Consider the following 14,814-nt stretch of genomic DNA (forward strand, 5'->3'; position numbering starts at 1 on the left):
CAGTCCATGGGGTGACTAAGAGTCAGACACGACTGACCGACTTCACTTTCACTTTTCACTTTTATGCATTGGAGAAGGAAATGACAACGCACTCCAGTGTTCTTGCTTGGAGAATCCCAGGGACGGGGGAGCCTGGTGGGCTGCTGTCTATGGGGTCACACAGAGTCGGACACAACTGAAGCGACTTAGCAGCAGCAGCAATGCAGGAAACCTGGTTTTGATCCCTGGGTCAGGAAGTTCCTCTGGAGAAGGAAATGGCAACCCACTCCAGTACTCTTGCCTGGAGAATCCCATGGACAGAGGAGCCTGGTGGGTTCTTGTGTCCATGGGGTGGCAAGCGTCGGACACAACTTAGCAACTAAACCACCACCATATACCCTGCAAATAATTTTTAAAGGTATAACGTGTGTTGCTAAGATAAAAGTGGTTATAGATTAAATTATTTGCATTAATCATCTTTATCTAGTATTGTCAGCTGTTTTCCTATTGATTCAGAATCTGGCACAGTATACGGAAAAGTAAGGGAGGCTAGCACGCCACAGCCAAATACCCACACACAGACACACACACACACACACTTATTCTTAGACTTCAGATAACACAAAAGAGTGCATATTAAGTGGACAATCTGAACTTTTAACTTCTTACAGCTTTCAGAATCTTCACATCTTTCAGCTATATTTAAGATAGCCTGTGCTGACCTCGCGGCTGACCTCACGACTTCCCTTGTGGCTCAGCTGGTAAAGAATCCACCTGCAATGCAGGAGGCTTGGGTTCGATCCCTGGGTTAGGAAGATCCCCTGGAGAAGGGAAAGGCTACCCACTGCAGTATTCTGGCTTGGAGAATTCCATAGACTGTATATAGTCCATGGGGTTGCAAAGAGTCGGACACGACTGAGTGACTTTTTTTTTTTTTTACGCTGACCTTAGAAATATTGTGGTGCTGTGTTATAGTCCTATTTATTTAGAAAGGAGTCTCACGATACATAATAGCAATCCTAGGAAACAAATGTAACATGCTAATCACTAGTAACAGAGGTAAGCATCACAACCAAGAAGCCGGCACTTGTAGCAAGTTCCTGCTGCTACAGTTGAAAGTGGATTCAAGGGTCTGTTTTGTTATTCATGCAAGAGATCGCCCTCTAGAACAACATGAAGAAATGACCCCAGACTTTGTCATCTGGTTAATTCAGAGTCAGATTTGAGGGTTTGGTTTTTTTCCCAGGACCAAGAGTCCCTGCTTAGAAATGGGCTAGAATTCTCATGAATTCCTACTTTGAGCCAAAGAATATGTGTATAACCTTTGTCCGGGAGCAAAACAGTATTCCAGTGTCGTTTGTAAATTATTTACTTTGGTTACCCTAGTAACCATGCTCCCTACATTCCACTCAGACACCCTTGTATGTCATTCACTCATTCATTATTCATTCATCAAAGAATTTTGAGGCTATGCTGTGTGAGAACTAAGCTGAGGAAATGTGGTGGAGGTTTAGTCACAACGTTGTGTCCCACTCTTGTGACCCCATGGACTGTAGCCCACCAGGCTCCTGTGTCCATGGGGTTCTCCAGGCAAGAATACTGGCGTGGGTTGTCATTCCCTTCGTACAAAGTAGGGCCATAACTTTTAAGAAGCTCACAGAGTAGTAAGAGAGACAAACTCACACCCACAAGGTGTATCAATCATTGTTTATTTTTCTGTGTTTCTTAAATCTTTCAAAAATTAGTTAATTTATTTTTAATTGGAGGATGATTGCTTTACACTACTGTGTTGGTTTCTGTCATACATCAGTGTAAAACAGCCACACGTATGCTGTGCTCTTGGTCACACAAAGAAAGCTTGATAGATTGAACTATGATGATAAACCAGGTTAAATGACCCCTCATTTCACAGAAAACAAGCACAAACATACACACACAAAAAAAGAGAAAAGAAAAGAAATATCAGTGTTCACTAATATCATTTTGGATATATCCAACTTTGGATGATTTGTTATTTTCCTGCTACAGTAAAACTATCATGTAAAGCTTGAAAGTCAGACCCTTAGCCTGAGGAACATAAGTGGCCAAGCTTAGTACATCATCAAGTTCTTGTCCACTTCTCATGAGCTCTGGGGCCAGGGTCAAGGGACTAAAGTGCTCTAAATCGCAGATTCCTGCCCTTGAGGATGATACTGTTGGTACACATCCCACAGGATGGTAGTAAGGATTAAATACCACATGTAAAACAATTGCACTCATCTCACATGCTAGTAAAGTAATGTTCAAAATTCTCCAAGCCAGGCTTCAGCATACGTGAACTGTGAACTTTCAGATGTTCAAGCTGGTTTTAGAAAAGGCAGAGGAACCAGAGATCAAATTGCCAACATCTGCTGGATCATCGAAAAAGCAAGAGAATTCCAGAAAAACATCTATTTCTGCTTTATTGACTATGCCAAAGCCTTTGACTATGCGGGTCACAATAAACTGTGGAAAATTCTGAAAGAGATGGGAATACCAGACCACTTGACCTGCCTTTTGAGAAACCTATATGCAGGTCAGGAAGCAATAGTTAGAACTGGACATGGAACAACAGACTGGTTCCAAATAGGAAAAGGAGTAAGTCAAGGCTGTATATTGTCACCCTGCTTATTTAACTTCTATGCAGAGTACATCATGAGAAACACTGGGCTGGATGAAGCACAAGCTGGAATCAAGATTGCCAGGAGAAATATCAATAACCTCAGATATGCAGATGACACCACCCTTATGGCAGAAAGTGAAGAGGAACTAAAAAGCCTCTTGATGAAGGTGAAAGAGGAGAGTGAAAAAGTTGGCTTAAACCTCAACATTCAGAAAACTAAGACCATGGCATCTGGTCCCATCACTTCCTGGGAAATAGATAGAAACAGATGGAAATAGTGGAAACAGTGTCAGACTTTATTTTTTGGGCCCCAGAATCACTGCAGATGGTGACTGCAGCCATGAAATTAAAAGACGCTTACTCCTTGGAAGGAAAGTTATGACCAACCTAGATAGCATATTGAAAAGCAGAGACATTACTTTGCCAACAAAGGTCCATCTAGTCAAGGCTATGGTTTTTCCTGTGGTCATATATGGATGTGAGAGTTGGACTGTGAAGAAAGCTGAATGCCGAAGAATTGATGCTTTTGAACTGTGGTGTTGGAGAAGACTCTTGAGAGTCCCTCAGACTGCAAGGAGATCCAACCAGTCTGTTCTGAAGGAGATCAGCCCTGGGATTTCTTTGAAGGAATGATGCTAAAGCTGAAACTCCAGTACTTTGGCCACCTCATGCGAAGAGTTGACTCATTGGAAAAGACTCTGATGCTGGGAGGAATTGGGGGCAGGAGGAGAAGGGGACAACAGAGGATGAGATGGCTGGATGGCATCACCAACTCGATGGACATGAGTCTGAGTGAACTCCGGGAGTTGGTGATGGACAGGGAGGCCTGGCGTGCTGTGATTCATGGGGTCGCAAACAGACATGACTGAGCAACTGAACTGAACTGAACTGAACTGAACTGAAAGCAAGTAGCACAACATCCACCAGGAAAGTCCATATTTCTCTAGCATATTGTGAATGTCTTCAATTCATTCACATCAAGTGTGTGTTAAACAAGAGAATTCTGGGCCCCACCCACACCTTTAAAGTAAATATCTCTGGGATGTGGGGCCAGATGTCTGTAATTTAATAACCCCAGGAACCCTAATATGCACTAAAGTTTGAAAACTCAGGGTAATAAACTATTGATTATAATTAGCTTCAGAACATCTACCAATGATTTTAGGAAAATCATTCCTAAAATGACTGAATGATTTCTTGCACAGTTTCTTGCATTTCTTACAAAGTTTCAAAATTACTGACATAAATTTAATAACAACATCCTTGTATTACCTTCTTAATATCTGTCTATACTGTAGTGATAGCCCCTTTTATGCTTCCTGTAGGTTATTTATGGCTTTTTTCCCTCTTAATCGGCATCATCAGATATTAACTTATTTATTAAAACTTTTTTCAGTATAATTTAAAATATATTAATTTCTGCTCTCACTCACTATGTCTAATCACTGTTAGTTGCTCCACCATTTTGGGTTTAATTGCAGGATTCTTTTTCAAATCTTTTAGGTGGATGTTTAGGTCATTAATTTTCAGCCTTTCACTTTTAAAATATATTTTGTAAAGTTCTGCATTTTTCTTTGAGCATAGTTTAAAATCCTAATTGTAGTAATAACATTCTCAGAGCTCAGATTATAATAAATGTTAAAATCAGAGCAGAAAAATGGGAAAAAATGTCTTTAATTTCCATCTGCCATAAAAGAAAAATTAAAAATATTATCTCTAATTATAGACTTTGTAAATAAAACTTTTATTGCTTAATAGAGATTCAAATTACCCAAACGATTCAAGAAAAAAAAATAGAAAACCTAAAGATCCCTGTATCCATTCAAGAAATTAAAATGAAAAATGTACAACATCCCATACACAAACTCCAGGCACATACTGTGTACTCTTGATTCTATTTAAAGGAGAAATAATTTTAGTCCTATACAACTTTTTCAGAAAGCAGAAGAGGAAGGATTATTTCACAGTTCATTTTATGAAGCCACTATAACCAGATACTGAAGCCAGAAAAAGTCAGTGTAAGAAAATTGCAGGCAGATATCATTCATGAAAAAGTTGGCTTGAAACTCAGCATTCAGAAAACTAAGATCATGGCATCACATCCCATCACTTCATGGCAAATAGATGGGAAAAAAGAATGGAAACAGTGACAGATTTTATTTTCTTGGGCTCCAAAGTCACTGTAGACGGTGACTGCAGCCATGAACTTAAAAGACACTTACTTGCTCCTTGGAAGAAAAGCTATGCAAACCTAGAGAGCGTATTAAAAAACAGAGACATCACTTTGCTGACAAAGGTCTGTCTAGTCAAAGCTATGGTTTTTCCAGTAGTCGTATTCGGATGTGAGAGCTGGACCATAAAAAAGGCTGAGCACCAAAGAATTGATGCTTTCAAACTGTGGTGCTGGAGAAGACTCTCTTGAGAGTCCCTTGGACAGCAAGGAGATCAAACCAGTCAATTCTAAAGGAAATTAGTCCTAAATTTTCATTGGAAGGACTGATGCTGAAGCGGAAGCTCCAATACATTGGCCACCTGATGCTAAGAACTGACTCATTGGAGAAGACCCTGATGCTGGGAAAGACTGAAGGCAAAAGGAGAAGGGGACAACTGAGGATGAGATAGTTAGATGGCATCACTGACTCAATGGACATGAATTTGAGAAAAGTTCAGGACAAAGTGGAGGACAAGGAAGCCTGGCGTGCTGCAGTCCATGAGGTCGCAAAGAGTCAGGCATGACTTAGTGACTGAACAACAGTAACAACATGTGGCTACAGATATAGGCTTTCATTGAAGATAACTGATGGGACGGTGTTCTTTCTTCATTTCTCAGCTATAGAACTTACCTCATTTTGCCTTCTTCTTTAGGAAATAATTGTAATTATTTGAAATAACTATATTTCAAATAATTATTATATGAAATCTATATCCATAATACTTTCATGGGTCAACAATCTAAGTAAAATATTGAATCATTATTTTTGGTCCCAAAATATTTAGACACTTGAACATAAATAGTGTCCATATGGTTACTAAATTTCAAACTGTTGTGCTTAAGTTAAATATAACCAACTTGGCACCAGAAAATCTTTGCTTTACAAAATAGCTGCAACCGGAACGATTCTTTCCATTATATAGACAGTTGCAGCTCAGGACCAGCAAACATACAGTGTTTAAGACCGTAGCATCCTGACGGATGGCAGCATATTCGAAAATATCTCAGTCCTTGACCAACTGCAGCTGCACGATTATGCCTCTCCAAATAATTCATGCGACACCTCTGCCTTTAAAGCTCTGTTCACAATTAAATTCAAACTCACGAAGATGTATCTGCTAGTAATTCTTAAACTTTTTGTTGTCATGACTCATTTTTTTGTAATTCCTCAATTCTTGCAGCCCATATTCATCACTGTTTAGTAGCTCAGTCGTGTCTGACTCTTTGCGACTCCAAGGACTGTAGTCTGCTAGGCTCCTCTGTCCGTGGAATTTCCCAGGCAAGAATGTCGAAGTGAGTTGCCATTTCCTACTCCAGGGGATCTTCCCGATCCAGAGATTGAACCTGCGTCTCCTGCATTGGCAGGCGGATTCTTTACCACTGAGCCACCTGGGAAGTCCTGATATTCTTCATATTGTTGTTTAGTCGCTAAGTCGTGTCCACTCTTTGATACCCCATGGACTATAGCACGCCAGGCTTCCCCTGTCTTTCTGTATCTCCCTGAGTTTGCTCAAACGCATGTCCATTGAGTCGGTGATACCATTCAACCATCTCATCCTCTGTTGCCCCTTCTCCTCCTGCCTTCAGTCTTTCCCAGCATCAGGATCTTTTCCAAGGAGTCAGCTCTTTGCATCAGGTGGCCAAAGTATTGGAGCTTCCTCTTCAGCTTCAATCTTTTCAATGAATATTCAGAGTTTATTTTTCTTTAAGATTGACAAGGATATATTTATTTCATCATGGGATATATTTATTTCACTTATTTTATTAGTTAACATTTTATTAGTTCATTCAACTATTAGTTAACTAATATTTATTGATCACTTACTATACACCAAAGATAAGATGCTGGGAACTAAGGATATTTTATAAAGACACTTTGTAGGTCATACCAAGTTCTTTACTTCCTGGAACTTACCAACTGACCTTATCTTTCAAAATAAAGTATATTCTAATGCATTTAAATGGAAATCGAGGGCTGCAGAATTTTGCAGTGGTGTTTGACATACACAGACATTTATAAAGGGTTTAGAATCATTGCCTAATAGATTTTCAACTACATAATATCCAGGAATGAAAGCATTTATGTGGTTTTATTTTGCTTACTGAAACAATGGCTGAAGTTCTGCAGAAGGCAGTCATGAATATCTGCATTTATCATATGCTGAATTTGATCATGAGTACTCTGTGCTTGGAGAGTCAGTCTGAGTGGGCATTAAACACTTCATGCCGCAGAGATAAAATTGAGTAAGTTCTTGTGTAAATTAGATAAGGCATTCCTCCCTGGAATTGTTTATATGATATCCACTTAAGATTGTGTGAAGAAGCAGACAGTAACACCGTTTGGGCAGAGACTCCAATTAGCTTTTTGCCCTTATGTTCCCATGGTACAATTTAACCGTTTAATCCCCACCATAGAGGATGCATGGAGAAGGAAATGGCAATTCCAGTATTCTTGCCCAGGAAATCCCATGGACAGAGGAGTGTTACAGTCCATGGCGTCTCAAAGAGTTAAGCACAACTGAGCACACGCGCATGCACACACACACACACACACACACACAGGATGCAGGCCACAAGAAGTTGAAGAATGAGTAAATGACTGAATGATTAAGAATACATTTAACCCCTTTTCCCACAAAATGGAAAAAGAGAGTGCTTCACAATGTATATCGGTGTCGCCAAGGAACACGGTGACCCTTTCTGCAGGCTGTAGGTAGGTGTGCAGGTTAACATGGTGCTGCCGTAAAAGTCACACCTCCTCTCACTTCATTGTCTCCATTCCTTGTTTCTTTGCAGAACGATTCAATGTGTACCTTATGCCTACACCAAATCTGGACATTTATGGCGAATGCACAATGCAGATCACGCACGAGAATATCTATCTCTGGGATATCCACAATGCCAAGGTCAAGCTGGTGATGTGGCCCCTCAGCTCACTGAGGAGATACGGGCGGGACTCAACGTGGTTCACATTTGAGTCGGGCAGGTAAGCTCTGAGGGCAGAAGCAGCATGCAGGAGGGGCCTGGGACCAAGGTTCTGTGCTCAGGTAGATGGTTGTTTTCGTAAAGGTTAGAGGTCACCAAAAATATAATTTCTTCAGATCCTTGTTGATAATCTGGATGAAACTGTGTTAATTCTATGGCAGGTCAATTACCCCATTCAAAATAACTTCAGTCTCTTGTGCTGGCATCAAACTAGTTTCATAATTATTTTTTATCATGCAGTATATTTGTGAGATTTTGGGTACATCCTCCTATATTTTTGGTGCAGTAGGATTTCCATAAAAGTCAACATGTCCTTGGCTGGCATTACTTTTGTGGATTATTTTTTAAGGGAAAAATGTTGAAAGGAGTCTTATATAAAATTGCTTAAATATTACTTTTTAAGTTTGAGATAATTTAATGCAATATTCATTTATCCAGATGTTTATGTTAATAACATTAGTCAAGTATAAATATTGATATTAATTCAGAATGACTGAAAAGAAAGTTGGCAAATCCATAATTTATGGAATGTGTGACTCAGATTTTAAACGTAGTATGTCAAGACAGATGCACTGGTTTCTTGATCACAGCATATGGTCGGAATCCATAAATGTCTTAAAATAAATGCTTGCTTCACAATCATTATTCACAGATATGGATTTAGACATGAGGTTCAATCAACTGTATCAAGTCATTATGTTGTGACCCCTTTGTGATCTTGTTGTCACTCATCCAAGATAAGACTTAGGTTTGGGGATTCTATATAAGAAGTGTTTAATGTATTCACACTTGGGGATATGATTTATCACATTCTAAAAATGAATCCGTGGCCTTATAAGGTAATTATGAAGTCACCATGTGACTGAGTAGACAAATTAAGATAGTTATGCAACAGAATTCTACCTACCATGACACACACAGCACAGATGAATCTCAAAATCATTGTTGTAACATTGGTAGGAAATCCTGCAACAGACAAAACTGATATATAGTGACAGAAAGCAAATGAATGGTTGCCTCGGGTCGGGAGAGAATGGACTCCAGGGAACACACAGGACCTGTGGGGGTGACCGTGCCCTGTACCCTGACATTTGTCGAGAGCTATGGAGCTGTTTACTCAGTATCAGTGCACATCGTTACATGCAAATTATCCCTCCGTGCTTTTAACATGGGAAAAAGTGGGGGGAAAGCAGGAGGGCATTTACTCTTCTTATTTCATATACTTTTACACTGTTGGAGGTTTGACAGTGAGCATTTGTCACTTTTACAACAAAACACCCTCCCTGGGAGGAATGAGGCCAAGGAAGGGGAGAGAGCTGTGAGCATTTCTGAATGGGGTTTCAAGGGTGGTCCTTGAAGCTGTGTGCAACCGCGGGCCTTGATTCCTAGATAGGTACAGTAAGGGCAGAAGCCTGTTCTTGTAACCTGAGGCAGGCCTTGCACTTTTTAGGTTTTCCTTGTAGGTCTCCCTTTTTCCTTAGTACTGAGATGTTTTAATGCTTGACATTGGGACTTCCTTAGTGGTCTGCATGCTAAGTCGGTTCAGTGGTGTCCGACTCTTTGCGACTCTATGGACTGTAACCTGCCAAGTTCCTGTGTCCATGGGATTCTCCAGGCAAGAATACTGGAGCAGGTTGCCAGTGGATCTTCCCAACTCGGGGATTGAACCCGCGTCTCTCGTCTCCTGCATTGGCAGACAGGTTCTTTACCACTGGCTCCACCGGGTGGTTAAGAATCCTCCATGCCATGCCGGGGGCTCAGGTTTGATGCCTGTTTGGGGAACTAAAATCCCACATGTCATGGACAACTGAGCCTGCTTGGCACAGCTGCATGCGCCACGGATAGAGAGCCAGCGCACTATAACCAAAGATCCCGGGTGAGGCAGCTGAGACCCGACACAGCCAAAGAAATAAATGAATATTTTTTTTAAAAAAATACTTTATATCATCTGATTTTAAAAGTCAAGCCAGGCTTTTGAGGGAGTAGTTGGAAAGAAAAGCTTAAAATCACTTACTATCTCTGTATCTTGAGAAAATGGCTTTTAATATTTTGCTGTACTTCCTTCCAGTGTATTTTAAAATCAATGCATTTTCATTTAATATTATACGGAGAAGTAATCTTCTATAAAGTCCTATAAGGTCAATATTTTTGTGACCATATGATATCTGAACATGTGGCTGTACTGTCATTAATTTAACATTAGGGTGTTCCCAAAATGAACTATTATAAATAAAGCCACACTGACCATCTGTGAAAAGATGTGCAAATATCTGATTATTTTCTTAGCAGAGCCTTTTTAAAGCAGAATTCCTGGGTCAAAAGCTGTGAACATTTTCAAGGTTCTTCACAGTATAGCAAATTGCTTTCAAAGCAATTTCAATTCACACACCCTCTAATGGTGCAAAGAGCGTTCTTGACCCCATAACTACAGGCATTAAAAAGATGATTTAAGATGTTTCTATTTTAAGAGAGGACTTGGATATCTTGTTAATTTTTTTTTCTTTTCCCCTTTGTTTCCTTATGTTTAGAGGTTTGTCCTTGTGGGTACTGTTCATTTGCATGTTTTTCCTTCTCCGAGTTTTGGGTGTCCCTTGCCCTTGGAATATTGATCATTGATCTGTGCATCTGTTTTGTAAACTCCAGAGGATCTCACTCCTGTTAAAAGTAACCAAGAGCAGAAGGTTTTGTCCATGTTCGACCCAGTTCCCCGAGTCAGGACTGGGACAAGGGCTGTGGGGTGATGGGTGATGACACGGGACAGTTTAAAGGAGAAACTGGCAGGTCAGCTTTGTGCTGTCAACACAGTAGACCTTGAGCTCAAGATCTCCATCTTCTGTGTTTAATTTTGTTCCTGTCTGCACAGGGCACAGCATTTGGAGGCAGTTTCTAGCCATTTACTTGTACTACCGCATGTACTGGAAAGTGATAAAACTGGGTGTCGAACTAGCCTTTTTTCTACCGGCAGGCCTTGTACAACTTTGCCTATTTGCTGGGCCACGCTGGGTCTTTGTTGCTGCCGGCGCGTTCTCCGGTTGCGGTGAGCGGGGGCGCCCTCGGCGGCAGTGCATGGGCTTAGGGCAGTGGCTTCTCTTGTTGTAGAGCCCACGCTCTGGGCTCCCTACTGACGAGCTTTTGGGTGAGGGTGGGATGATTTGGGAGAATGGCATTGAAACATGTATAATATCATATGTGAAACGAATTGCCAGTCCAGGTTCCATGCATGATACAGGATTCCCAGGGCTGGTGCACTGGGATGACTCAGAGCATCCTAGTATGGGGAGGGAGGTGGGAGGGGGGTTCAGGATGGGGAACACATGTACACACGTGATGGATTCATGTTGATGTATGGCAAAACCAATACAATATTGTAAAGTAATTAGCCCCCAATTAAAATAAATAAATTTATATTAAAAAAAAAAAGTACAACCTGAGCTCCCACAGGAAAAAAAAAATGCATTTTAAATTCTGCTGTACCAATAAAATATAAGCATGAACGGTAGAAATGGAGCAAGATCATTCTTCCTGGAGGAACACACCTCACGCATCCCGACAGTTGTAATCATACACCCATGCGGGTGAGGTCGGGAGAGGAGGACCAGGAAGCTTTTGCTGGGAACTGTCCTCACTCAGAGGGCGTGGCCTGGGGAGAGGAAGTCACAGCCTCCTGCCTGCTTAGAGTAACTGCCAGTTAACCATAAAAGAGCACTTTAAAAGTGAAAAGCAACCCAGTTTACCATGCAAGCTTATTTAATCAAAAAATCAAAACAAGATATCCAGACCTGCAGAGGACGTCACAGGACTTATGATAATGTGCAGTTTTACCCTGTGGAAGATAAAACCACTTTTTTTATTTGCTGATGGGGCTTTTTCACTTCATGAAACTTCATAAATATTGTAAGCAAAAATCAGGATGAGCTCAAAGTCCTGCAGAACAAGATTCAAACGATCCCCAAATCCATTTTTATAAAATTATTGTTCAAAACATAACCTCCCTATTCAGCAAAACACTTAATATAACAATCGGTGCTTAAAATATATATCCTACTAACTTTGATAGTATTGTCTCTATTGAGAAGCCTGGGGACAATCTGGTTACAGATTTTTAACAATTGGAAATAAAAAGCAGTACAGTTCCCACAGGAAGATGGTGAATAGAAGCAAAAAGCTCTGTGTGCTATAGTATAGGATTCCCTGATGTCATGGAGCCTTGTTCAGTCCTTAAAAAGCTTTTCCATCAGTCATGCAGAGAAAAACCCTCCTCCTTTTATGTATGACCACTCAGTTAAAATAAAAGGTAAGGCAGAGAGTTTTAAAATAGGATACCAAAGCATGATTACCCTCCCCACAAAAGATAAATTAGACTATATCAAAATTAAAAACTTGTCTCTGCAAGAGACACTTTTAAGGGACTGAAAGTCCAGACACTGATCTAGAGAAGATATTCAAAAGTCACATATTAGACAATGCACTTGTATCCAAAATATATAAAGAATTTCCAAGTCAAAAATAAGAAAAAATGCAACCCAGCTTTAAAAACAGGCAAAAAATGTAAGCAGATACTTCACCAAAAAAGACATACGATTGATCAATAATCACACTAAAAGATGCCGAACCTAATTGTTCATTGGGTGTGTGTGTTAGTCGCTCTGTCATGTCTGACTTTTTGCGACCCCATAGACTCTGGCCCACCAGACTCCTCTGTCCTTGGGATTCTCCAGGCAAAACTACTGGAGTGGGTTACCAGTTCCTTCTCCAATTATTCATTCAGTTCAGTTCAGTTCAGTCGCTCAGTCATGTCCGACTCTTTGCGACTCCATGAATCGCAGCACGCCAGGCCTCCCTGTCCATCACCAACTCCCGGAGTCACTCAGACTAATGTCCATCGAGTCAGTGATGCCATCCAAGCCATCTCATCCTCTGTTGTCCCCTTCTCCTCCTGCCCCCCCCCCCCCCAGCATCAGAGTCTTTTCCAACGAGTCAACTCTTCGCATGAGGCGGCCAAAGTACTGGAGTTTCAGCTTTAGCATCAGTCCTTCCAAAGGGAAATGCAAATTAAAACTACGATGAGATACAACTGTATATCTATTATAGTGGCTAAAGTTTAAAAGGAGAATCTGACAATACCAAATGCAGACAAGGATGCACAGCAGATGGAACACGTACAGTTTGGTGGGAAGGTAGCATGCTACAGTGATTTGGAAAGAAACTTTGAAGTTTAAAAAAAAAACTCAACATTGCCTGAAGATCTGATCCAGGGTCCTACTTCTTGATTTTATCTCACAAAAAGTAAAAATACATGCTCATAACAAAACCTGTACATCAATGTTGCTAGCCATTTTATTCATCACTGATTGACCAAAACTAGACAAACCAAATATCCTTCACTGAATGGGTAAACAAACTATGATAAATCTATAGAGAGCTGCTGCTGCTAAGTCACTTCAGTCGTGTCTGACTCTGTGCGGCCCCATAGACGGCAGCCCACCAGGCTCCCCCGTCCCTGGGATTCTCCAGGCAAGAACACTGGAGTGGGTTGCCATTTCCTTCTCCAATGCAGAAAAGCGAAAAGTGAAAGGGAAGTCGCTCAGTTGTGTCCGACTCTTCGCAACCCCATGGACTGCAGCCCACCAGGCTCCTCCGTCCATGGGATTTTCCAGGCAAGAGCTACTCATCATCAAAAAGGAGTGAATGACATACACAATGAGTGCATCACAGATGCCTTGTTCTAAGTGAGAGGCCAGATGCAGCAAACCACGTACTCTGTGATGCCACGTGCATGGGGGATAGGCTATAAGGTCAGGAGGGAGACCAGTGATCGCCTGGAGAGGGTGCTGTGCAGAGGGAGGGAAACGACAGGATGAGGAAATGACAGAAGGGCAATGTCAGGGCGACGGCGGAACTGAAATTTATCCTGATGGTGGTGGCCGATATGTCATGCTATACATCTGTCAAACCCCAGAGAACTGTCTAGCACAAAGAGTGAATGCTGCCAGGTGGAAATGTTTTAATTTAAAAATAAATTTTAAAAAAGGGAAGAGCTTCACATATATGCTCAAATGATTTTTGGCAAGGCTGCCAAAATTCAATGGTGAAAGTCTTTTCAACAAATAGCTGGAAAAACTGTATATCAACATGCAAAAGGATGAAGTTGGCCCATCACCACTGTGTATGACAAACATTAAGTCAAAACAAATCGAAGACTTACATTTAACATCTGAAACTATAAAACTCCTCGAAGAAAATATAGAGCAGAACTTTACAGCTTCGGATTGGGCAGTGATTTCTTGAATATGACACAAAAGGCAACAAAAGAAAAAATAGACAAGTTGAAACTTATTAACAGTTTAAGGAATTTGTGCATCAAAAGGCAATATCGATGGAGTAAAGAGGCAACTCGCAAAATGGGAGAAAATATTTACAAGTCTTATATCTGATAAGGGGTTGATGTCTGAATATAGGGAGAACTTCAAAAAGTTCATAACAACAAAGAACAAACAACACACAAAAAAACATGCACAAACGAGTTAAGTAGGCATTTCTCCAAAGATATCCAGACAGAAAATAGCACCTGAAAAGAAAGTCCTAAAAGAAACTTTTAGGAAAATGCAAATTAAAACTATGATGAGATGCCTCCTCACACAAGTAGGAGGGCTATGATAAAAATAATAATAATCACAACAATAGCAATGTGTTGGTGCGGTTGTAGAACACTTGGAATCCTTCTGCACTTCCCTATGGGAAGCAGTATGGCAGGTCCTCAAAAAAAAAAAAAAAACTAACTAAAAATTAGGGAGTGTCATCCTCTGTTAAAAATGGGGGAAAGATTCCTCTCCCCTCCCTTTTTCTTAGAGCATTTACTTTAGAAAACATAAAATTGTTAGTACTTTCTTCCTTCTTTGAAGTGGTGTTAGTCACTCAGTCATGTCAGACTCTGCGATCCTGTGGACTGCAGCCCGCCAGGCTCCTCTATCCATGGGGTTTCACATGCAAGAATACT

General features: G+C 40.7%; 1 protein-coding gene across 1 annotated transcript in view; it reads left to right on the forward strand.

Annotated features, from left to right (window-relative positions):
• Positions 1-14,814, forward strand: part of DOK6 (docking protein 6) — a 420,496-nt gene that overhangs the window by 258,412 nt on the left and 147,270 nt on the right. The window contains exon 5 of the mRNA XM_025273172.3: positions 7,629-7,818. Within this exon, the coding sequence (XP_025128957.1) occupies positions 7,629-7,818 (190 nt within the window). The remainder of the gene's footprint in view (positions 1-7,628; positions 7,819-14,814) is intronic.

The sequence above is a fragment of the Bubalus bubalis genome, chromosome 22 (assembly GCF_019923935.1).
Source record: "Bubalus bubalis isolate 160015118507 breed Murrah chromosome 22, NDDB_SH_1, whole genome shotgun sequence".
NCBI classification, from domain to species: domain Eukaryota; kingdom Metazoa; phylum Chordata; class Mammalia; order Artiodactyla; family Bovidae; genus Bubalus; species Bubalus bubalis.